This window comes from Cebus imitator, unplaced genomic scaffold (genome assembly GCF_001604975.1).
Source record: "Cebus imitator isolate Cc_AM_T3 unplaced genomic scaffold, Cebus_imitator-1.0 Scaffold198, whole genome shotgun sequence".
Lineage (NCBI taxonomy): Eukaryota > Metazoa > Chordata > Mammalia > Primates > Cebidae > Cebus > Cebus imitator.
The window spans coordinates 2,140,545-2,164,529 of record NW_016107513.1 but is presented as its reverse complement, the minus strand read 5'-3'; the positions used below and the strand labels follow the sequence as shown (position 1 = coordinate 2,164,529).

The following is a 23,985-nucleotide window of genomic DNA, read 5'->3' as shown; positions in this document are numbered from 1 at the left end:
TTCTTCTCTTTTTTTAATTGAGACAGGGTCTTTCTCTGTCACCCAGGCTGGAGTGCAGTGGTGCATTCCTAGCTAACTGCGACCTCAAACGCCTGGCCTCAAGTCATCCTCCTGCCTTGGCCTCCCAAAGTGCTGGGATTACTGGTGTGAGTCATTGTGCCTGGCCTATATTTATTTCTTAACTTTAGTTCATGTGAGTTAACTCAATGGATGGACTCCGTGTGTCTTTGGACAGGGCCTGGATGGGCATAGCCAACATCTGCCAGTGTGGTTCTCATTTCTGCCCTGGGGAGCCAAATCTCCAAGGACACCGCCCCTTTTCCTAGCTTGGCTCCTATTTTGTCACCTGGGAGCCTTTGCCTTTTAAGGCAGTTTTCACCTGGCTGTCCCTTGGGTCCCTCCAGAGGCTGCTGGTGTCTGGGGCTTCTGCACATCCACTGACCGATTTTCTGGTGAACAGGCCTGCTCAGGATATTTCAGGCTCAGGCATGTCATGTTTCACGTGCTGGTAGAATGTGGGCCTCCTGTTCTATTTCTATCCCCTTTGGGGTGACATACCTCTTCAGATACTTAGCCACGATCCGCAGCGCGTGGACCGCCCAAATGTCGCTGATTGGGTTGCTGCCCTGGTACGCCGGCCGCGTGATGGGATTGGAAGGACAGGGGCTCCGCAGGTGGTAGGGCAGGGCAGTGTATGATTCCAGGGCATGGCTAACAAGAAATATTGAAAATACACAGACGGAAAGTGTGGTCTCCCTCCTTCTCTCCATTTGGATCACAAACTGCCTTGGAGCTGTTTGGCACTCACCCCGCAGCAGATATGTTATCCAACACTGATGATCACAGCACATTCCACCAGCCCACTTCTTGCCTATAACAGCCATTGCTTATAATATAAATTAATAGAGTCGAGTTTACATTAACAGCATTACAGTATTTTTAAGCAGTATGTATAAGATTACATATGGACCTTTTCCAGTGTCAATACATTTTTATGGTGTTGAGTTATATATTTGAGCCACAAAAAAAGCACTGAATCTAAAAAATGACTTCCTTGTGGAAGATATTTACCATTTTATACCTTGTTTTGGTCAAATACCATATTACCAAAGGTGGGTCATACTACACCAGACTCCTATGAAAATTACAGTGTAATGGGTGAGAACAAAGACTTTGGGGTCAGCTGCCCAGATGTCAATCCTGGAACTAGACATTCCTGCTGTGGACCTGGTGTGAGGTCCTATACCCTTCTTGTGACTTTAAGACAGGGATAAATAATAATACTGCTGGCCGGGCGCGGTGGCTCAAGCCTGTAATCCCAGCACTTTGGGAGGCCGAGGTGGGTGGATCACGAGGTCAAGAGATCGAGACCATCCTGGTCAACATGGTGAAACCCCGTCTCTACTAAAAATACAAAAACATTAGCTGGACATGATGGCGCGTGCCTGTAATCCCAGCTACTCAGGAGGCTGAGGCAGGAGAATTGCCTGAACCCAGGAGGCGGAGGTTGCGGTGAGCCGAGATCGCGCCATTGCACTCCAGCCTGGGTAACAAGAGCAAAACTCTGTCTCAAAAAAAAAAAAAAAATAATAGTACTGCTTCATGATGTGGCTGTGAAAATTTGATGACTTGACTCATGTAGAGTATTTAGAATGGTGCCTTGCACATTGTACACTTTAGTATTCACTATTATTATTAATTCTTGGCCTGAAAAAAAAAGCAGATTTTGTTCTTCTATACCCTAAACTTAGATTTGGCTATTTCAAGAACTAAGCTTCATAGCTGCCTCCACCTGCTGGGCTGCCATGGGTTCTACCTCATCAGCTGCAGAAGAGAACAGGCATCACTGTCTACACCAGTGATGCACTGGGAACACTGTATAACATGAACTATATTTTGCATGAATTATGGTTTTCAGTATAATTCCACATGGGAGCCTCTGTAGTGTTTCTGGGACACTCTCCTTCATGTGACTATGAAGGGAGATGATCCCATGTTTTGTATGAATTATAGTTTTCATTTTCCCTAGAATGGAGGAATTACTCTCTTCTACATATGAGAAGCAGATAACGTTTTTTGGCCAAAGCATTAGAACACATTTTTGGAAATCAGTTTGTAGATGGACGTGAAGGCTTTGTGGTTTTAAGCAGGGAAGAGTGTGAATAATGCAAGAATGAGGTGCCCACATGGGGAAGTTGGGGTGACTGGTGAAGCCACTGCAGTCAGAGTCTGACCTCTGCCTTGCAGCACATCTAGACTGCATCTAGATTCCAAATTCAAGCGTGGATTTGTTTCTCAGGGGTGGATTAACTGAGCTGAGCTCACAGAAACTATGTGTAAAGCCTAGAAGTCAGCTTAATGCTTTATGACAAGAAGCATAACTGCTGAGCAGACATCAGAGTCTTCAAGATGGCACCTTCTCTCCCTACAGTCTGCATGCTGGCTTGGGCATGAGAGAAGGGAGAAGTTCATACTGAGTTCTGCTACTTGCTGAGTTGGAGGACTCAGGAGGAGAAGCTGCAGGACGTGGGAGGATTAAGAGCATTAATAGATTTTATCAAATTTGTCATGCATTATAAGATAAACCATTTTGTTTTGTTTTGCATTTTTGAGATAGGATCTCACTCTGTCACCCATGCCCCAGGCTCAAGTGCAGTGGTGTGATCACAGCTCATTGCAGCCATGACCTCCTGGGCTCAAGTGATCCTCCCACCTACCTCAGCTCCCAAGCAGCTAGGACTATAGGCGTGTGCCACCATGCTCAGCTAATTTGTACAATTTTTCTGTAGAGATGAGGTATCAGACTGGTCTCAAACTCCTGGCCTCAAGTGATCCTCCTACCTTGGCCTCCCAAAGTGTTTGGAATACAGGTGTGAGCCACTGTGCCCAGCCTGCACTGTTTTTAAAATATGTGCCACTGATGATGAAAACATACTGCGATGCCACAGATTTTAAGATATGTCCTGATTTCAGAGATGTTAAAATGTGAGAAAATGTGCATGTGCACATAGATGAATGAGGGTCATTTGGCACAGGCTAAATGTGAAGCACCTGTGGGAACTCTGTGAGGCCTGGAGCTCAGGAGCAAGGTCTGTGATAGAAATACTGATTAGGAGGCCATTGGCACAATGCAGCTGAAGCTGAGGGAATATACAGTAAGACTATGGAAAGTCACTAAACATCTCAAACCCAGTTTTCTTGTTCAATAAAACAAAGGTACTGTATCACACAGAGCTGTCTGTGGTGAAGTGGTGATGTATGTGAGGTGCTGACACAACGTGCAAAGTCTGGGGTGCTCTGGAGGTGTTAGTTCTGTTCCCTGCCCTCTTCCATGACATGCAGCCTTGGGCAATGCCTAGTTACTAAAGTCATAAAGGTAGCTGGTGTGTCCCTGAGATGTGGCACACCAGCTCCAACTGCCCCTTTGGTGGCATCCTTGTGGCCATGGCTATGGCTGGGGAGGTCCATCCTGAAGAGCAGGTTTGTGGCCCACACCGGATGTCACCTAGTCACCAACCTCTAAAGCTTGAATGTTTTCATTTAGGACAGGCGATAATGACAGTCAAAGCTAGGGGTGTTGTGGGGTGCTAATTGATGAATGTTTAGCATGTGCTTTGAGCAACAAAATATCCATAGACCCAGGACTAAAAAAGCCCCTCCAGGTGGCACCAGCACTTACCAAAGCACATCAAAGCCACTGTTAGCGACCACTCGGGCAGGCATGTGGAGGGTGTGCAGAGGATCAATTAGTCCCAGTGTGGGTTTGATGGCTCTCGAAGCAATGCCTAAAACATAGGGTTTTCAGTAGAGGCTAAAGCCATGGGCATCATTTTAAGAAGGCAAATGGCTTAGGGTAATAAATCACCCTAAAAAATAAAAATATGAGAAAAGGTTCATTTTCACATAGTGAGGCAGCAAGGAGCAGTGGAAAGAGATTTGGAGTCAGAAACCTGAGGTTTTCAGTGGTGTGCTGGAGCTGGCTCCTACTGTTTTCCAAGAGCCATGTGTATGCATCTCTTTCCAGCTCCTAGATGAGCGACGTCATTGGCCATGGTGGGAGTGGTTACACCACAGAAATGAGCCAACAACACTACAAGTCAGGGCTTACTGGTGTATTGTTAAATTCCAGAGAGCTGTTTTACTAGCACACCACTGGTCCTTACTCTGCAACTTACTTTGTGTCTTTGGGCAAGTCACTTAGCCTCTCTGAGTCATCCATAAGATTAGACTATAATAGCACAGGTCCTCCAGCTCTCACTGAGCTGTAGGGATCAAATGAGAGAATATTAGGTAAAAGTCTTCAGAAACTGTAAGGTAGAATGTAAGTGTTGGCTATTATTATTATCGACTTAAGAAATACCAAAGGATAGTGCAATTTATTTTTAAAAAGAAAAGTTACCAAAAGCTTGCAGTTAAATGTCAATTTATTCTGCTACAAAGATCTGAAAGCAGGATATTGAGCCAGACTCAAAAAGAGAGACTATCTATCACAATAACCAAGAGCCTGCGACAGAGAAGAAGACACAATAAAAATGACTAAGAAGACAGAAAGCAGAACAGAGGTTACCTGGGAAAAGGACTGGAGGGATTGGCTGGGACGGAGTATGAGGGAACTTTCTGGAGTGATGGGTATGCTTTGTGTCTTGATTAGGGTGGTGGTTACATGAGCATATATGTTTGTCAAGGTTAATCAAACTAGATTCTTAAAATGTGTGCATTTTATTATACAAAAATCATATCTCAATAAAATTGATTTAAATGTAAAAAATATGTCAGAAAAAGGAAACACCCATTTATGATTGTTATATAGTCACAACTTGGGCAGAGAATAGCCAATTAAGATTCATGGCATTTCAATATGCTTTCAGGGATAATTCTCAAAAAGAAGTTTATTACATTGTTTCATATTTTTATGTGTACTTGGAAAAGGAAAGAAAATGTGTATATGTGCACACCCTTTTCTTGACTCCTTGATTTTTTTCCTTTCTTTTTAAACTCGATACAAACTATTTAACATATTTATAGGGTACATGTGAGTATTGGTTACATACATAGAATGTTTTATGATCAAGTCAGGGTATTGGGGTATCCATCACTCTGAGTACTTACCATTTCCATGTGTTGGGAACATTTTAAGTCCTCTCTTCTAGCTACTTTGAATATACAATACATTGTTGCTAACTATCATCACCTTACTCTGCTATAGAATATTGGGGCTTATTCTAACTGTATCATAACTGCTCGATTTTTTAAAAATATTAGGATTTAAAGAAGAGTATGGAGCTGAAAGGTAAGAGAAATAATTCAAAATTATGGGCAAAGTTCTTACCAGTTTTTACTTTCAAGTGTTCATAGTCAAAAATGGCAACCCCAGTGGTTTCACTCCCGGTTCCTGCGGTAGTTGGCACTTGAACAAAATAATATTAATTTTAATAAAGCATCTAAATAAAGGTTAGTGGAGATACCTAATTCAGCCTTAGGAATGAGGAACAAAATTAGACAAGGAAACTTTGCTGACCCTCTTATTTGCATGATGTGTATGAATTAGCATGTATGGAAGCCTAGCATGTATGATGTCTGTGTCTGCATTAACATATATGTAAATTTAACATGTAGGATGTCAGTGTCTGTATTATCATGCATGTGTGTCCAATGTGTATGAAGTCTGTATCTGCATTAACAGGCATGCATGAGATCTGTATCTATACTGGCATGCATGCATGTTTAGCATGTACATTGATGTCTGTGCCTGCATTAATGCACTTGCATGTTTGACATGTATCATGACTGCTGCATGAATGCTTATGTATGATTAATATATGTAATGTCTATGTCTGTATTAATATGTATGTATATTTAACATGTATGTGCGACCTCTGTATCTGTGTTAACATGCATGTATTATGTCCATGTCTGCATTAACATACCGGGATGTTTAGCATGCATGTGTGTTTAATATGCATGTCTGTGTCTGCATTAGCATGGTCATGTTTAATATGCGTATTGCCTGCTTCTGCATAATTTATGCGCGTCAAATATGTATGGTGTCTGTATTAATGTACATGTGTATTTAATATGAATGTGAACTCTGTATCTGTGTTAACATAGATGTATGATTTCCGTGTCTTCATTAACATGTATGTATGCTAATCATGCACATGTGTGATGACTGTGCTGTATTAATAGCAGTGAGCTCTGGGAACCTCAAGCTCCTTGGGGGCCAGAGCTTAAGCAGCTGCAGCTGGGTCAATGCAGGCTGCCCGGCACCTCTAGTAACAAAACTCATATTTGCTGTCTCTAAGACATCTTTATTCCTTCTTGGCAGCAAGCACAGTGACGCTCTGCCTTTGCTGGGCTCCGTGGTTTTGTGGTTCTGTCAAGTTTCTAAACTTTACTAATCACCCCTCTGTGTGATGCTGACACAGTTTCACCAGAGGGTTCCATTTGCCAGACACCAATTATGCTGCTCCCTGCTGATCCCTCATTCACAGCACAGCAGTTCATCTGCCATTGACTTACTCACATCCCATCACAAGGCCTGTTCACAATAGGGCGGGAGAGGAGAGAAGAAAGGGCAAACTTTAAACTGAGGATATGTCCCAGTTACCAGTTTGTGCATGTTAGCTATAAAACTTTAAATAGTAATATGCTAGCAGCCATAAAAATGGCAGAGAAGAAAAGACCAGAAAATCTCAAAGTTCCCTGTGGAACAAATGAGCTCTTCTGATTTGGATCTGTATGTCTGTGCCCTGGGTAGCCACAGAGCAGATGTCACCCAGAGTGATGGGCCATGCTGGCCACATGTCCCAGGGAAGAGACAAAGCCTGAGGTCAGCTGAAGGACCATTATGTAGAAGAAAGGGTTGAGTCAACACCAGAAAAATAACAGCTAATGTTCTTCTTAAACTCTACAGTGGCTGGCAAAATGGGACAAAACAGAGGGCAGTTTAGAGGACAAACCTGCTGACAGAGGGATCTCATCATATGTCAGTGATGATCTTCCCCCTCTTCCACATGGTGACCCCATAGCTTAAATCTGCAAACTTTCCTTCCACTGACCCAAATTGTCTCTGTCTATACAATAACAAAGATCAGAATTTTAAAATGAATGATTGGTCTCCAAACAAAGCATTGATTTGAAATGAACAAAACTTTAGAAATGTATATGCTAAAAGGACTGGCTCGTATCTTTCTTAATACCTTTTGCTAATTGCAAAATAAAGCAAACAAAGAAATAAACAGTCTTTACCTGCAATCAGAGGCTTAAGAGGCACAGACACAGGCTTTCCCTTGCCAATGGGGGCACTGACATAATCTAGGAAATCAGAGTGAGGGCTGGATGTGTACAGATTAGCAGCCTTACAGGTGTCCATGGTAGAGCCGCCACCAACAGCAACATAGGCATCAAAAGCTCCCTTTTGGGCAAATTCAATAGCTTCCATGAAGCTTGGAGAAGGGAAAATAAAAATTACTGTCATACTTTTCAGAAATAAATTGCCATGCCACTAACTAAGGCTTTGGGTAAATTTTTTTTTTTTTTGAGATGAAACCTTGCTCTGTCAACCAGGCTGCAATGCAGTGGCACGGTCGACTCACTGCAATCTCCACCTCCTGGGTTCAAGCGATTCTCCCACCTCAGCTTCCTGAGTAGCTGAGACTACAGGTGCCTGCCACCATGCCTGGCTAATTTTTGTATTTTTAGTAGATACAGGGTTTCACCATATTGGGCAGGCTGATCTTGAACTCCTGACCTCAAGCAATTTGCTTGCCTCGGCCCCCCAAAGTGCTGGGATTACAGGCGTGAGCCACTGGGCTTGGCTGGGGGCAAGTTTTAATCAACAGTTAGCTTCTGCTTAAAGAAACAATAACAACAATACAAGAATACCTTGCATCTGTTGGTTCCACTCTCACATTATCATAAACCGTAAAGGGGATGCCATTCTTCACTAGGGAATCCATAGCTACTTGCACAGGAGGGAGATGGGCGAGGTTCTTGTCTGTCATCAAGCACACATTTTTAGCACCCATGTTTTTTAGGTCCTACAGAAAAACCTCTAAGTTAGGCTTGATTGCACTAGAACTGTAATAGACTCTTCTGGCAAACTCACATGGTACAACTTTAAAAATAGAAGACGTGATTGTTGTCAATTAGCATGTGTCTCATGAGATATGTAACATTTATAGTAGGAGACTGTAGACATTTCAAATACTTGCCATGCCCACTTCCTTTGTAACTCCTGGTCCATATCTAATATTTGAAACAGCCATCTGAAAAAAAAAATAAAAATATTTAGGTGTAGGGAGTATTTGAGAGTTGGCCCATCCATTTCTAAACACCTGAAGTGATTCCTTGTTGCCTACAGCATAAACTATATACTCCTTAGCATGGTCTTCTAGGTCATCTCCCATCTGTCCTCACTTAAAGAAGTGTGCTTCTTCAAGCAAACCTTAGCTCCTGTCACATTTGAATGACTTGTCTTTTCCCAAACAATCATCAACTCTCAATTGTCCCCTTAGCTTCAAACGCTTGCCTTCCTCCATCTCTACCCCTAAAATAACTCTCAAATGTCTTACTTTTCGTTTACCCACCATCCTTGCATACCTGACACCCAGTCAGTGCTACTGTCTTCTATGTTTTAGGCACTGTGTAGGCTCTGGTAACTCAACTATGGATAAGAGACACGTGGCCTCAAAAGTTTACAGGTGAGAGAAAGGCTTTTACACTGATGGATGATGGGTCACTTTTGGCCTGAAGATATGTTTTGTTTGATCTGAGTTATGTTTAAATTTCTTTTTTTTTAATTGGCAAATAACTCTTAAAAATCCGGATACAAAAATTTAATAGGAGCATTTGAATTTTACTTTCTCTTGAATAATCCAGCCGCACTGGGAATGCATCCCATATGGCAGTGATCTTATGGGGTTGAGTGGAGTCACACCCTAGATAGGGCCTGTGCCTTCCGTGAGCTCAGCATGGCATCACCCAGCCTGTTCATCTATTGATTAACTGTCAGGCCCCTGGTGACATCTTAATTAATAATTCCTGAAGCCAGGTGCTGTGGCTCACACCTGTAATCCCAGCACTTTGGGAGGCCCAGGAGGGTGGATCATCTGGGGTCAGGAGTTTGAGACCAGCCTGGCCAACATGGCGAAAACGTCTCTACTAAAAATACCAAAACTAGCCAGGTGTGGAGGTGCGCACATGCAACCCCAGCTACTCAGGAGGCTGAGGCAGGAGAATTGCTTGAACCCGGGAGGTGGAGTTTGCAGTGAGCTGAGATCACACCACTGCACTCCAGCTGGGATGACAGAGTGAGGCTCTGTCTCAAGAAAAAAAGGTTTATTCTGATAGCCAAATGTCTTATGTGTATGTCATTTCCGTTATATACATTCTAAGGAAAGAAGATTTTCATCCATTTATAATTGAATATATTCCTGGCAGGAAGGAATTTTCATTTTGACTTGGCATTGATAAGAACCAATGACTTACAGTTTTACAAAAAAAAAAAAAAAAAAAATTCCTGGACTAGGGGGAGACAGGAATTTAAATAATTATAAATAATTACAGTGTGATAAAAATGCACCAGAATTGTTACTTTGACCTCTCTTGGGATTGTTATAATTACAAAACTAAAGATTAAACATATAACGTATATAAATTAGAGACATTGTGGAATTGGGAATTTATCCTGTTTTAGTGACCATAAAAGGCAGCACTCTAGACATTAGCTATCATCTCAGAAGGTTTCTATTCCCTTATACTAACCAGGTACTTTGCTATATATGGCCTGATCAAATAGAGATTATGGAACATGAAATAATAACAGATTTAAAATGAAATAATTCATTAGCAAAATATTACAGTTTTATTTTTTCTTGTAATTCACACAAGAAATAATGGATTGATTGAATATACCTCAAAGGCATAATCTGTTGTTTTCCCAGAAGGTGAAAGTCCAGGGGCTAGAAATGTAAAAGTTAGCATCAAAGTGGGTCTTAAAAATAAAGCATAAATATTGTTATTTGATAGTAAAATCCAGCAATGAACGTACGTATTTCCTCTGAAATCTTACTGAAAATATATATTTTTCAGATTTCACTGTTGCACATCAAATTAAAATCAACGCCTGCATTTTAAGATAGAATGTAATGCTAACGAGGCTATGTTTGTGAAAATAATAAAATATTTCCTCTATTATAATTAAAATATATATTTGGAAATATCGTGTGTAACAATCCTCTAGAAAACAAAATCCCCTATAGTCTAGAGTTGGGTTACTATTAGAGAGTAACTATTAGTAAGTTCATGAATTAGAGTCTTGGTTACACTTCTTATAGCAACTGTGATAATATGTTTAAATTGTTGTGGTTTTTTTTTTTAATTCATAGGGATAGCTTATCACAGTAAGATATTTACATTTTTCAAGCTTGTGCATGTAAACAACTTATTTATCTTGTTGAAATTTAATAAACTTTTTTTTTTTTTTTGAGACAGAGTTTTACTCTGTCACCCAGGCTGGAGTGCAGTGGCGTCATCTCGGCTCACTGCAATTTCTGCCTCCTGGGTTCAAGTGATTCTTTTGCTGCAGACTCCCAAGTAGCTGGGACTACAGATACGCACCACCATGCCCAGGTAATTTTTGTATTTTTATTAGAGACAGGGTTTCACCATGCTGGCTAAGCTGGTCTCAAAATCCTGACCTTGTGATCCGTCTGCCTCGGCCTCCCAAAGTGCTACAATTACAGACATGAGCCACTGCTCCTGGCTTAATAAGCATTTTTATAAAGTGATATTTCCTTGCAAAGGATTAGGTTTTAATTATGGCAAAAGTGATTTTCTGTCATATTGGAACAAGAGGGACCTAATTAAAGATTTTTATCCTTGTTTTTATTTACTTATTTATATCAATATTGGTCAGTCATAAGATAAAGTCTACAGAACAATTTTCACTACCCTTTTATTTTCTCTCTTTCTTTCTTTCTCTCTCTTTCTTTCTTTCTTTCTTTCTCTCTCTCTCTTTCTTTCTCTCTCTTTCTTCTTTCTTTCTCTCTCTTTCTTTTCTTTTCTTTTCTTTTTTGAGATGGAATCTTACTCTGTTACCTGGCTGGAGTGCAGTGGCGAGATCTTGGGTCGCTGCAATCTGCACCTCTCAGGTTTAAGCAATTACCCTGCCTCAGCCTCCTAAGTAGCTGGGACTATAGGTGCACGCCACCACAACCAGCTAATTTTTGTTATTTTTAGTAGAGACGGGGTTTCACCATGTTGGCCAGGATAGTCTTGATCTCTTGACCTTGTGATCCGCCCACTTCAGCCTCCAGAAGTGCTGGGATTACAGGTGTGAGTCACCGCGCCTGGCCCTCTTTTCTTTTTTAAGGAAAAGAGATCAGATCTAGACAACAGTCTTTCTTTAGCTTCCTGAGTGCAAAGGCACCCTTAACCAAAACTCAGATTTATTTGATTCCTCTAGGCTTAAAAAAAAAATAATCTGGCCAGGTGCAGGAGCTCAAGCCTGTAATCCTAGCATCATGGGAGGTTGAGGTGGTAGGATTGCTTGAGGGTACAGTGAGCTATGACTGCACCACTGCACTCCAGCCTGGGTGACAGAGGGTGACCCTCTCTCTCTCTCTCTCTCTGTATATATAAATCTATTATTCCTGTTACTAAATTTTAGATAAATTCATAAATATGAACCTAGAAAACAATGAGAATATCTTTATGTAAATTACTAATTTTATTCCCTCAAATAGGAAATTAACTGATTGTTGAAACCAACTAAGAATTAGAGAAAACTAGCTGAAGACAAAATTCTGCATATGTTCAGAAGGGCCTTAAAGGCTGGACATGTTTCTGCCTCAGAGATGGCAGTTAATGATGGACAGGGAGGTCCCTTGGCTTGTCCTGAATGGTGAGTCACTTCTTGGGCAAGAGAAAGCCCTTGGTGAGTTACTCTCTCTGTTCTAACTCCCCAATGGGCTTCTCTGTGGGTTTCTGCTTAGGATCCTCCATGGCCAGCCTCTTTCCTTTCCAACTCTTGCCTCAATGTTTAGATCTGAACTTAGAAGAGATAAAATCAGTGGTTGTGTCAGTAATCCATGTGACATTCTAAGGACATGCTGAAACGATGTTGAGCTTCCTGCTGCTCTGTGACCACACTGTTCGGTGTTTGGTAATGATTAAGATGTTGTGGTAACTGAAACTTTGTCATTATTTTTACATCTTAGGAAATACAATATTATTTAAAAAATTTATGCAAACAAGCTTTTGTTTTCTTTTTAGGAGCCACCTTGTTCTTTAGCCTTCAGTTTTTAGAGATGTCTTAGAACCTTCCAAAGACTTCATCTTGATGAATTCTGTTTGATGAACTCAGACATTCTTAAAATTCTATCTGTGCATTTTTAGACTTGGCAAATAATGAAAAGAGAAAAGCATTATAAGTAGCATTAAATATATATTTGAGCCAAACACGTAATTAGTAGCATACATTCAGCTAACTTTGTATAGAATTACATGCTATCAATTTCACAGGTAACAGTTTTCATGGACCTTGCTCTCACATGCCTTGGTTTTCTTGCCATACACTTTCCCCGAATGTATTATAACGCCAACAGCAGAAACCAAATTGTGGCTAGTTTAAAAATACAGAAGCATTACCTTGGGAGTAAGTATGAGAATGAGTTGGGCACTGGCACCTAGGGAAAAGGAAAATGACAGAAAACAAAACAAAACAAAACCTAAAGTGAAAATAGAGACCAAAAAATGAAAAGCCTTAAGCTAATTCACATTGCATTCTAGTGCTAAGATGCTATCAAACTGGTAGTTCTTGGCAGACGCTGTAAAATAGAAAAAATATATATAGACACAGAAATCACGACGGACAAAAAGTTGACTCAGTCTTCCCAGCGCGGTAGCATCAACATTCTTTCGCGAATTCATTTACTCAAGCAGTTCCTACCAAATGTCTGCTAGCAGGTGAGATAAGCGCTCTGGGGGTACAAGCAAGTTTAAGATGGGGGTCCCGAGTCTCCATGAAGCCCCAGCTCTTTTTGAGTTAGGAGCTTTGACCAAATGGACCCAAGGTTAACTCTACCCGTGCGCCTCTTCTTACTTATTACCCTTTGCTGGGAACTTGCCTTGTGTTTTTCCCAGTGTCTTCAAGGTACCTAATTTTTCTTCAAACAGGCTCTAGAGCCTTCAGGAAACGTTGCTGCACCCACAGACCTCCCTGATCCCCACCTTTCTCTACCCAGTTGCAGCCCTGGGCTCCAAGCGCTCCTCCTCCGTCTCTGCCTCCCCGCTCCCCAGCAGCGCGCACACCCCGCGCATCCCGCGCTCAAGGCCGCCACCGCGTCTCACTTCTCGGTGGGCTTCTCTACAGGTTTCCACGACCCCCCTTTTGGAAACTCTCCCTGCCCTGGCTCCGGTCTCCCTTCCTGTCCTGGTCGTCTCCTGTTTCTTGGACCCTCACAGCCCCTCCCCTGGCCTTTCTTTCTCCCGCTCGCTCTCTGATTGAGGCCGGGAAGACGGTTTTATGTTTCTTTGGGTTGCCCAGAGGACCTTGTCCAGTGGCGGTCTCAGTAGATACTTGAGTGCATCACTTCCTCCTCCCCGCCAAAATTCAAATCTGAAATTAAAACACCCAAGAGGGAAGGAAGGTGGGGTGGGGAAGGAAAAGGGTTGATCTCAGTGGCCGTCCAGATCTTAAAAATTCTGTGAAGTCAAAGCAGACACGGGGGCGAGAGCTGGCGCGAGTCGCGGCTGCCATCTAGTGGTCCCCGCCACGCGGCCCGGGGAGAGGACGCGGGCCAGGCCAGGCTGGTCCCTTTACGGTGAGTATTGCTTGCTTCGAGGACTTTCTCTGCTTTACGCCCACCAAGGAAGGACAAGAAAAGTGAGGCAGAAGGAAAAAACAAATCCAAACTTAAAGCTTTCCAACGTGAACGCTCCAGGGAGCACTTGCTTCCTCCCCAGACCCCCTCCTCTTTATTTTTATTTTTTCCAAGCTCTGAGGCTGCCCCAATCCATCATTTCCACTTCTTGTGGTTTGTGTCCTGTCCCCTCTTGCTTTCTCGGGACCTCCACCCGTCCTGTATTTCCTAGTCCTCCCCCTCACTCAGTCTTTTTCAGCATATGGAAGTTTTGCACCTGAAACTTTTCCATCTCCTATCTCCACTGGTGGGCTCACTCTTCCTCTCTCTCCTCCTGACCTACATTTGCTGGCTCCATTTCGGGGTCTCCAACACATTCCTTGGCCCCTGAAATCAGGCTGCTGTCTCTGCAAGTCCAGCTATCCGGCTGTGTCCTCACTTCTCAGACCTCTAGCACCTCATTCTAGCAGCATGGAACATGTGGCCACCCCTTTTTGGGCAAGTGGAACTTCTTCCTGGCTTCCAGGATCCCTACTTGCCTGAGCTTCCTCTAATTGTTCTTTTTCTGGCTCCTTTTCCACTCTGCCCGTTCCTTAAATGTTTGGTTATGTCCTGGGCTGCCTTCAGCCATTCTGATCCTTCTTCCTCCCTCACCCTTTAGAGCCCATTATACACCAAGGCCTCAAACATGCCTCACCCAAGTTCACCCACTTTTCCTGGGACCCTGCCACTGTCTGGTTCCAGGATCACCTCTCATCTGGATTACTACCAAATTCCCAACTGGCTTCTCGTGGCTCCACCTCTGCCACCTCTATTCCCCACACTGTAGTCAGGGCATATTTCCAATGATGTCGATCCCTGGTTGAAAGCTGCTTCAGTGGCTTCCCAATGTTCTCACATAAAGCTCAGGCCTGCCCCCACCTGACGGGTCCCTCACTCAACTCACTCCATCTCTGGGTTTGAGCTCCTGGAAAAATTAACTTCTTTTCCTTGAATGAGCCACAATCTCTCTCTCTCCTCCAGAATTCTGCCCTTGTTACTTCCTCTGCCTGCAACATAGTTCCCTTCCCTCTTCTTCTGGATAACTTTTGTTCTCTCCTGTCAGTTCCCCTGGGCAGCCTTCCCTGAGGTCCAAGGCCGCAGAGCCACATCCTTTCTGGACCTTCCTTTGCATTACAGTGTACCACACTGGTGCTGTTTTCCTGCTTCCATCAGCCTGTGGATTGTGAATTTAGTGATGTCCAGGCAGGATCTACTGTTTCTCACAACTTTATTCCCTGTGGCTAGCACTAGGTAAGTGCCAGGCACCAAGTAATCCTTTTGTACTGATTAAATGAGTGAGTAAATGAATAAATAAGTGAATGTAGACATTTTCATTTCTCCGACCCTCTCTTTTCTTTTCCTGGCATGCCAACACAGAGAGCCTGAACTGGAGTGGGGGACCAGGCTGTGGGTTTCTGCCTTCCTAGAATGGTCTGAAGGCACTGCTGGGCTTCTTTGGATTCTGTCAGCGAAGCAGAGTGAGGCTTGGGGAGAGCAAGGACCTCATCTACCCGCCCTCCTGGCTCTGGCCCCATTATTCTGGCTTCCTCCTGATATCACTGATAACCTCTTAGCCATGCTGTTAGCAAAGGCCAGTCTGTCTCTCGTTCCCTAAATCGCAGCCCCTCTCATCTTCTCAAGGACTTTGCTGGTAGCTCTCCCTTCTCTCTTCCAGGATCATCAAAATCCCCCTCCCTGTTAGACGTTATCCATCAGCTATCGGCATTTTTTTTAGCTTATTCATAAGCACATTTTCTCCATCTTACATAACAAAACCAGAAAACTCTTGTTTCTCTCTCCTCTCCCAATCCCACCTCTCTCCTTCCCTTTAGCAGGCTATATCCACTTTTGCAATTTCTCTTCTCTCATTCCCTCGGGAACCTTCTGTCATCAGCTTTTACCCCGACTCAACTGACCAGCCTCCCAGCTCACTAATGCCCTCCACCTGACTAAACACCCTGCTCAGTTCAGCTCTGTCCTCACGGTACCCAATGTGTCAGCGGCATCCTCCTGTTCACTCCTTCCTTCCTGGAAACATGTTTTTCCCTGGCTTCCGGGCACTACTTGGGTTTCTTCTCATGGCACTGGCTGCTCTTGGCCTCATTTCTTTTCAAGCTCTTGATTCCAAACCTGGAGGGCCCAAGAGTCAGTTCTGAACCTTTTTCTTTTCTTTCCACCCTCAGTCCCCTGGTCTCAAATACCTTTGATGCTGATGATTTCCACATTTATCTTTCTGGCTTGGGCATCTCTCCTCAACTCCAGATTCCATCTCTCCTGAACTCCAGATTCCATTTCTCCCGAACTCCAGATTCACCACCCCTCAGTGACCTCCCCTGGTCTCAAATACCTTTGATGCTGATGACTTTCACATTTATCTTTCTGGCTTGGGCATGTCTCATGAACTCCAGATTTATCCACCCACTCAGCATGTCTGCATGGATGTCTATGAAACATCAACATTTTCCCTATTGAAGACTGAGCTCCTGCTGTTCCCTCAAGCCTGCTCCTCCCACAGCCTTCCCCATCTCCATCTAATGGCAATTTCATTCTTCTAGTTGTTCGGGCCAGATAACCTTGGGGTCACCCTTGGCCCCACACTCCCATCTCCCCCTCATTCACTCTGTTCCATACCTAGGTATGCGCTTCACCTCCGCATTCCTTCCCTGAAAGCCACAGGGTTTGCTCTCTCCATACACTGGTCTTTCTGCAAACATTACCTTCTCAGTGAGTGTGGTCAGCTGAGTAATGGCTCCTGAAGATGAAGTTCTAATCCTGGGAATCTGTGAATGTTACCCTATATGGTAAGAGGAAGTTTGCAGATATGATTAAGAATCCTGGCCGGACACGGTGGCTCACACCTGTCCTAGCACTTTGGAAGGCTGAGGCAGGCAGATCACCTGAGGTCAGGAGTTCAAGACCAGCCTGGCCAACATGGCAAAAACCCGTCTCTACTAAAAATACAAAAATTAGCCAGGTGTGGTGGTGTGTGCCTGTGATCCTAGCTACTTGGGAGGCTAGGGCAGAATTGCTTGAACCTGGGAGGTGGAGGTTGTAGTGAGCTTAGATCACATCAGTGTACTCCAGCCTGGGTGACACAGTGAGACTCCATCTCAAAAAATTAAAAAAAAAAAAAAAAAAAAAAAAAGAATCTTGCCAGGTGTGGTGGCACACACCTCTAATCCTAGCACTTTGGGAGGCCAAGGGGGGAGGACTGCTTAGGCCAGGAGTTCAAGAACAGCCTGTGCAACATGGTGAGACTCCAGCTCTACAAAAAAGAAAACTAGCTGCATATGATGGTGTGCAGCTGTAGTCCCTGCTACTTGGGAGGTTAAAGTGGGAGGATCTTTGAGGAGACTGGAAATTCAAGATTGTAGTGAGCCACAATCATGTCACTGCACTCCAGCCTTAGTGACAGCAAGACTGTTTCAAAAAAAAAATAATCTTGAGATGGGGAGATTATCTTGGATTATCTGTGTGGGCCCTAAATGTAATCATGCATATTCTTATAAAAGGGAGGCAGAGGGAGATTTGACCCAAAAAACAGAAATGTGAGCACTGAAGCAAGATGGTTGCCGGCTGTGAAGATGGAGGAAGGGGCCACAAGCTAAGGAATGGAAGGCACAGCTCTAGAAGCTGGAAAAAAGCAAGTAAGTGGGCCGGGCATGGTGGCTCACGCCTATAATCCCAGTACTTTGGGAGGCCGAGGCGGGCAGATCATGAGGTCAAGAGATCAATACCATCCTGGCCAACATAGTGAAACCCCACCTCTACTAAAAGTACAAAATTAGCTGGGCGTGGTGGTGCGCACCTGTAGTCCCAGCTACTCGGGAGGCTGAGGCAGGAGAACTGCTTGAACCTGGGAGGTAGAGGTTGCAGTGGGCCGAGATCGCGCCACTGCACTCCAGCCCAGCCAGCGCCTGGCAACAGAGCGAGACTCTGTCTCAAAAAAAAAAAAAAAAAAAAAAGCAAGTAAGTGGATTCTGCAGCACCTCTGAGCCTCACTCAAGAGGGACTGTGTGTGTTGGGCAGAAACCCAGAGTGGATGCTGTGTCCAACGAAGGTGGCCACATGTCACCCCGTGCCCTAGCCCACTTTCCCCAGATGAAACATGGGCCCAATGATGCCATTTTCCAACTTTCCAAGATTTGTATCAGAAATCTCCTGTTTTAAAAATGTTTACCCTTTTAGAAAAATAAGCATGTGCAGAAGAAAGCACCATCTTGCTACTCCTGCTGTGGCTGTGCTGCTTCCCAGGAATTTACCCTCAGCTGTTTCCTTCTATGTTAGAGTTTGCTAAGTCTTCAGCTGTCCTCCATACACACAGATGGATGTGTTCCCAACTCACTCTTGAGCCCCAGAACAACACATTCAATTACCTACTGTGTGTCTCTGGTATATATCTGAATATACCAGAAGCATGCCCAACTCAAAATGCCGTAGACTGAAGTTGTCCTCTTCCTCCTATCACTAACCCTCCAACAGTCCCTGCCTTGGTAAATGGGCCCACTGTTTACCTGATGCCCAAGTCAGAAATCTCAATTCTTCACTATTCAGATACAAAATTCTGTGGATTCTAACCAACCTCTCAACATTTCTAACTACATAAGGAACTGCCTCTAAGTGCCTGAAGGCATTAACTTTAGGCTGGAGCAGGACAATGACCTCTAGTCGTCCTCTTCACTCCACATTTCCACCACGATGTGCTAACACAGTTCTGATCATGCCACACTCCCTTCTCATACAATCATTCCAAAAGCATATTCTGTGTCACACTGGTTCCATGGGATATGAATGGTGGTGTGTGACAAAGAGTTCTATGATGACACAGGTTTAGAACCAAAAACTTGAACACAGCTTTGTCTTTTCTGTAGCTTCTCAGAGTCCTTCATGTCTAATGTACATTTTGATTCACCGAGAGAGCAATACAGCAGTAAGGAGCTTCCCAAACTTATTTGGCCATGGAATTCTTTTGTCATGGGGCATTTCAAAGTAGTAGTGTTTCATGGTGAGAAATATTGTTCAATGGCTTTCCACTGTCTACAGGACACAATTCAAATTCCTTAGCACAGGCCTGAGAACAAGGACTATAAAGCCAGAGTATCCAGGTTCAAATTATGACTGTCATTTGCTTAGCTGTGGGACACTGGTCAAATTCTTCTCCATGCCTTTATTTCCATATCTATGAGGATGACAATACCATATGTCATAGGGTCAGTGAAAGAATTAGAGTTATAATTATACTGATAGTCCATTTAAAGTGTGTAGGACACTGCCTGGCTCATGGTGCTAGCTATTTTCTTATTCATGGTCTTTTATCAGCTGTCTTCTCCATCCTTACCTCCACCTATGAAGGCAGGTCGAGTTGACTTTTGGATCCTGGGACTACGCCTCCATCGCTGGCGCTGCTCTTCTCTCTGCCTATTCCTCTCCAGGCCCTGCCTTTCCTCCTACTGATCTCCACCTGTTAGCTCAAAGTTTTCCATGTTTCCCAGGCAGACTTGTGCACTTGCAGTCAGCATGTGCACATTTATTAGGTGACCATGATACACCTCGCATTTCTGCAGGGAGCAGGCGTGTCATAACATTGAATATCCTGACTCCCTGTACACGCCAGGGAGTGTGACTCTGCGACTTCTCACACCCATCCTTCCCTTCTACACCCAGTCTGTTGTGGCCGGTTTTACCCTTGTCCCCTCATCCCATTCCCTGCTAGACTTCAAACTGCTCCAGAGCCTTTCATCTTAGTATCCCCGGAACCTAGAATAATTTTTGGCACATAATATATGTCCAATAAATACGTGTCAACTACATACATGAATTTGTCTTGGCCACCGTGTCAAGCTCTCCACTGCCTGTCACGATGTGGGACCAGGTCCTCTCTGGGCCTGTTTCCTTCGGTAGACAAGCGGATAAAGGCTGCCTCACTGGGCCCTACGAGGACGCACTGCGTAGTGTGATCTGGCAGTCCGGCGCAGCGCAAGGTGGGAGCGCAGGGCAGTATCCCTTTCTCAGAATTCTTGAAAGTAAGTGAAGACTGCGCAGGGCCCCGAGCGGGTCACACCCAGGGGGCTGCGTGGCACAGCAGCATCCTGCGGTCCCCTGCCCGCCCACCAGCCCTGCACTCACGCTGCACGCTGCAGTTGCCTCAGCAAATGCGCTACCCGAGTCTGGGAGGCTGCGGCCATGGCGCGTGGTGTCCTTCTCCCTTCCAGGTCCTTACACCGCCCCCTTCGCCGGCCAATCCCAGCTGCCGGCCAGCCTCCCGTCCCTCTGCCTTGCCCACCCGCTCCGTGGGGTCACCAGTTAAAGCTCCAGCCCACTTGGGCTCAGGGCCATTTTCCCAGAGTCAGAACCAGAACCTCAGCTGCCCCAGCGGCACTTGCACCATACTGCGGTAGAAGGTAACTGCGTAAGGTCCCGCCTTAAATCTCCTTACTTACCCTCTGCTATTCACATGTTGAGGACTTGGGGAAAGGGAGAGGAACAGGGACATCCTTTTTCCATTGTGAATCCTTTAAAATGTTACTTTGCCTTCTGAGAGTACTTTAAGTGATCAACACCCTGCCTTTAAATCATTTCACAGTAAACAAGAACCTCACAGAGCCGAGGGTCTTTGTTAAAAGCGGTGTGAATGGCTTTGTTTTTGATGAAAGCAAAATGGTTTCATTAGTAGTTAAAACTTGCCATGATTAGACTATAATCTGGGAGGGGTTGGCAGTGCCCTGTCTGTCATGTCCCAGTGGAAAAGCTGATTAATGACAAAGCTCAACTTTATCAGAAAGTATCCAAAGACAGTAACAACTAATTTGCATTTTTAGTAATCTGTTATTATGAAATCTGAATCTTTCCAGGAGATATTAAGTTTTACAGAAATAAATTTACTGAGATCAAACTGGAAGAAACTGATGGACAGGAAGAAGACCAAGGACAGCTATGTAAACATTTCACCTCCTAATCAAAGAGCTCAGGCCAACTTGACAAATGAATTGAAAGATAACAATGTTCTGAGAACACATGGACACAGGGAGGGAAACAACACACACTGGGGCCTAGGGGAGGGGGATAGAAGGGGACAGTGGCCTTAATACTCAGGTGATGGATTGACAGATGCAGCAAGCCAACATGGCACACGTTTACCTATGTAACAAAGGTGCACATCCTGCACGTGTACCCTGGAACTTAAAAAAAAAAAAAGATAATAATATCCTAATTAAGGATCTTATGGGTCTGTTTCTTTTTTTCCCAAACAAAGCTATGCTTGCTGTCAAGCTTAAAAGCAAGCAAACAAACAAAAACAAACAACGGGGGATATAATGGAGAGAAAGACTTAAGTGTTTTCTGGATTAATGAGGATTATTACCATTAGTCAATGAAGCCCAAATTGATCATTTACAGGAAATCCAGCTGTTCAGTGTTGAAAGGCATAAAATCTTTTTAAAAAACAGACATGGGTTTTACTACTTTCAATATTATATCTGACACCAAAAGAAGTATATGTGTAAAAGTGGTCTCACTGAATCCATCATAATTTAACTACTTTGTGTTTTGTTTTGAGATGGAGTGTCTCTCTGTTGTCCAGGCTGGAGTGCAATGCAATGGCATGATCTGGGCTCGCTGCAACCTCCGCCTCCCAGGTTCAAACGCATCTCCGGCCTCAGCCTCCCAAGTAGCTGGGACTACAGGCATCAGCCACCATATCCGGCTAATTTTTAAATTTTCAGTACAGATGAGGTTTCACTGTATTGGCCAAGTTGGTCTCAAACTCCTGACCTCAGCCCACCTCGTCATCCCAAATTGTTAGGACTACAGGTGTGAGCCACTACGCCTGGGCTGCTTTGTGGTTTTTAGAAAGTAAATAAAAAATAATATGTACCAGGTATCCAGGTAACTGGCTTCACATACAATTGCTACCCAGTAGTCAGAAAGTTAAAAGCAACAATAGACAAGACATCTTTATTACTTAACCTTTTAAACATTCACTTGCCTATTCAATTCTGAAATTGTTGTATTTCCTTCCCCTGCTCTGATGTACAAGCTTGTTGTAAAAATAATGCAGAAACATATACACCAATCTAAGTCTGTGAAATATGACCAACTTCCCCCCACCCTATTTCCAAAGTTAAAAAGAAGAAAAAAGGCTGTTTAAGAACAGAACTCTTTCCCGGTTTCCACCAAATTATTTCCTTAATTCTTAAAATCCTCACCTAAGTTCTTCATCTCCAGCCAAAGTTTCGGTTGTGGGAAAAACATGAATTTGTGCAGTCCAACACTTACGTACTCTCTTGAGGGGAGGGCAGTCCTGTCCCTTCAAGCTCAATGAAGGCAGCGGCCAGGTCCTTCTGAGTCCCTGTATAAGTACCTACAACTTAACATTTAGTATTTATAGTTCTTGGTTTACAGACAGATGCAACGGCGAGAAACTATTACTTCCTCCTCTTTCCTCCTGGACGCTGTCCTCCTTTTCTCTTGCCACCAAAGCCAGGCGGCCCGGTATTCATCTTGCCTCCTAAGCCCCCTTTCCTCTTCCCTCCCTGGCTTGGTGGGCCCCCTTTCCTCTTGCCCCCAAGCCCCTGCCGGCATCCCTTTCTCTTGCCCTTCTGGCTCATTTTCCTCCTCTTGGCAGCCTCTTCCTGGTCCTCCTCCCTCATCTGCTTATTGGTGGCCCTCGTCACATCCAGCTGAGGCTTCTTGCTGTTCATGATACGAAGCAGCTCCAACTGGTTCTTTTTCTCTGCTGCAAAGTCCCCGAAAAGGGGTTGAAACTTCCTCTTCTTGCCGGAGCCCCGGGGCGCCTTCTCCTTGGGGAGACGTTCCTGGAAGCGTCCCACAGAGGCTGTGGAGACCTTGGCAACCTGCATGGCGCGGCCCAGCTCCTCCTTACTCTGGTGTCCGGTAGGGTGCAAGCCGGCTCCGCTGGGCAGCTGCATCTTGTGCGCGCGGGCCAAGTTACGCAGCCGGTTCAGCTCGTTCTTGGCCACTCGTTCCTTCTTGGCCTGAATCCGCTTGGCGAACTGGTCCTCCAAGGGGTCAGCATTGCCGGGCACCTCAATCAGCCATTCCTTGGTGTCGTCCCGGGCGCGCTGGTAGCCCCAGCGCCGCCGCCACTGGCCGCTTACCTCGTCCCACACCAGGTTGGTCTTCTTCTTGGAACGGATGCCCTTGAGGCGCGCGAACTGCTGCCAGCGTGTAAGTGGCCGCGGCCGGGGCAGAGGCTTCTCTCGCGGCAGGCGTGTGGTAGGCTCGGGCAGCCGCGCCACTATTGCCTCTTCCACGCGCTCCGTGGGCAGCTGCCATAGCTGGTTGATGAGCAGCTGCGTATTGTCCCGCGCCAGGGCCCGCAGTTCGGCCTCCGGCGTGGGTCCGGCGCACCGCAGCCCTGTCGGGGGGTTTCGGTCCGAAGCCAGCAGGTTGCCCAGGTCAAACTCCAGCTCCAGCTCCTTGAGTACCGTGATGCGCTGCAACTTCTCTGCCTCGCCCTGCTCCGCTTTTGCCAGCAGCTCCTCCACGCTCTGGCCCTCCATGGCTCCAACTCGGCTCACTAGCTTTGCGGGTGCAGCTGAAGTTACTTTTTCTACAGTAGCAGCCGAAACTCCGGCCACACAACCACGTGCGGCTACCGGGATGCCCAAACCGGAAGAGAAAGGTTCCCTTCCGGAGCGCCCGGAACTGGCTCGCAACCCGGGCGACCAGACGCAAGGCCGGCAGAGGGCGATGTAGATGATGGGATTAGAAGTGGGACCTTTTGGCTGGCGCCGGATGGAGGCGGAGCTGGCGCAAGCAGTCAGCACTGCAAGTTCCAGAGTAGGATTGGGACTGCGACTCCCAGGACGCAGCGGGGCGAGGCGCAGTCTGGGGGGCGGTCCAGAGACACTTCGCGGGGAGGCCTAGGGGGCGGTACGGGGATAGTCTCGGGGGCGGTCTAGAGAGGGCGGTCCTTGGGTGGCAGTTCAGGGGGCGGTCTAGAGAGGGCGGTCCTTGGGTGGCAGTTCAGGGGGCGGTCTTAGGATGGCAGTCCAGGGACAGTCTTGTGGAGGAATCCAGAGGGGCGGTCCGGAGGGTTGGTCCGGGAGCGCCGTCC

General features: G+C 45.2%; 2 protein-coding genes across 9 annotated transcripts in view; both read right to left on the bottom strand.

Moving 5' to 3' along the window:
* Positions 1-20,137, bottom strand: part of ADHFE1 (alcohol dehydrogenase iron containing 1) — a 36,376-nt gene extending 16,239 nt beyond the window's left edge. The window contains exons 1-9 of one of the 8 annotated variants that reach the window (XM_017547483.2): positions 20,034-20,136; positions 12,652-12,689; positions 9,916-9,962; positions 8,214-8,267; positions 7,885-8,039; positions 7,249-7,445; positions 5,330-5,407; positions 3,680-3,785; positions 559-711 (exon numbers count right to left, since the gene is read on the bottom strand). In XM_017547483.2, coding sequence (XP_017402972.1) covers positions 559-711; positions 3,680-3,785; positions 5,330-5,407; positions 7,249-7,445; positions 7,885-8,039; positions 8,214-8,267; positions 9,916-9,962; positions 12,652-12,689; positions 20,034-20,092 — 887 coding nt within the window. In that variant the 5' untranslated portion in view covers positions 20,093-20,136. Of the gene's footprint in view, positions 1-558; positions 712-3,679; positions 3,786-5,329; positions 5,408-7,248; positions 7,446-7,884; positions 8,040-8,107; positions 8,177-8,213; positions 8,268-9,915; positions 9,995-12,651; positions 12,690-20,033 lie in introns of those variants that run through there. The other 7 variants (XM_017547484.2, XM_017547485.2, XM_017547486.2 and 4 more) reach the window with 7 other exon arrangements.
* A 1,696-nt stretch (positions 20,138-21,833) lies between these two features.
* RRS1 (ribosome biogenesis regulator 1 homolog) lies at positions 21,834-23,569 on the bottom strand. Its single transcript, XM_017547494.2, has one exon. It carries the CDS (start codon positions 23,426-23,428, stop codon positions 22,331-22,333), a length of 1,098 nt encoding a protein of 365 aa, XP_017402983.1. The 5' UTR covers positions 23,429-23,569; the 3' UTR covers positions 21,834-22,330.
* Between the last annotated feature and the right edge of the window lie 416 nt (positions 23,570-23,985).

Excerpts from the sequence above, each read along its gene's own strand:
- RRS1 (XM_017547494.2), bottom strand. The coding sequence starts at position 23,428 with ATGGAGGGCCAGAGCGTGGAGGAGCTGCTGGCAAAAGCGGAGCAGGGC.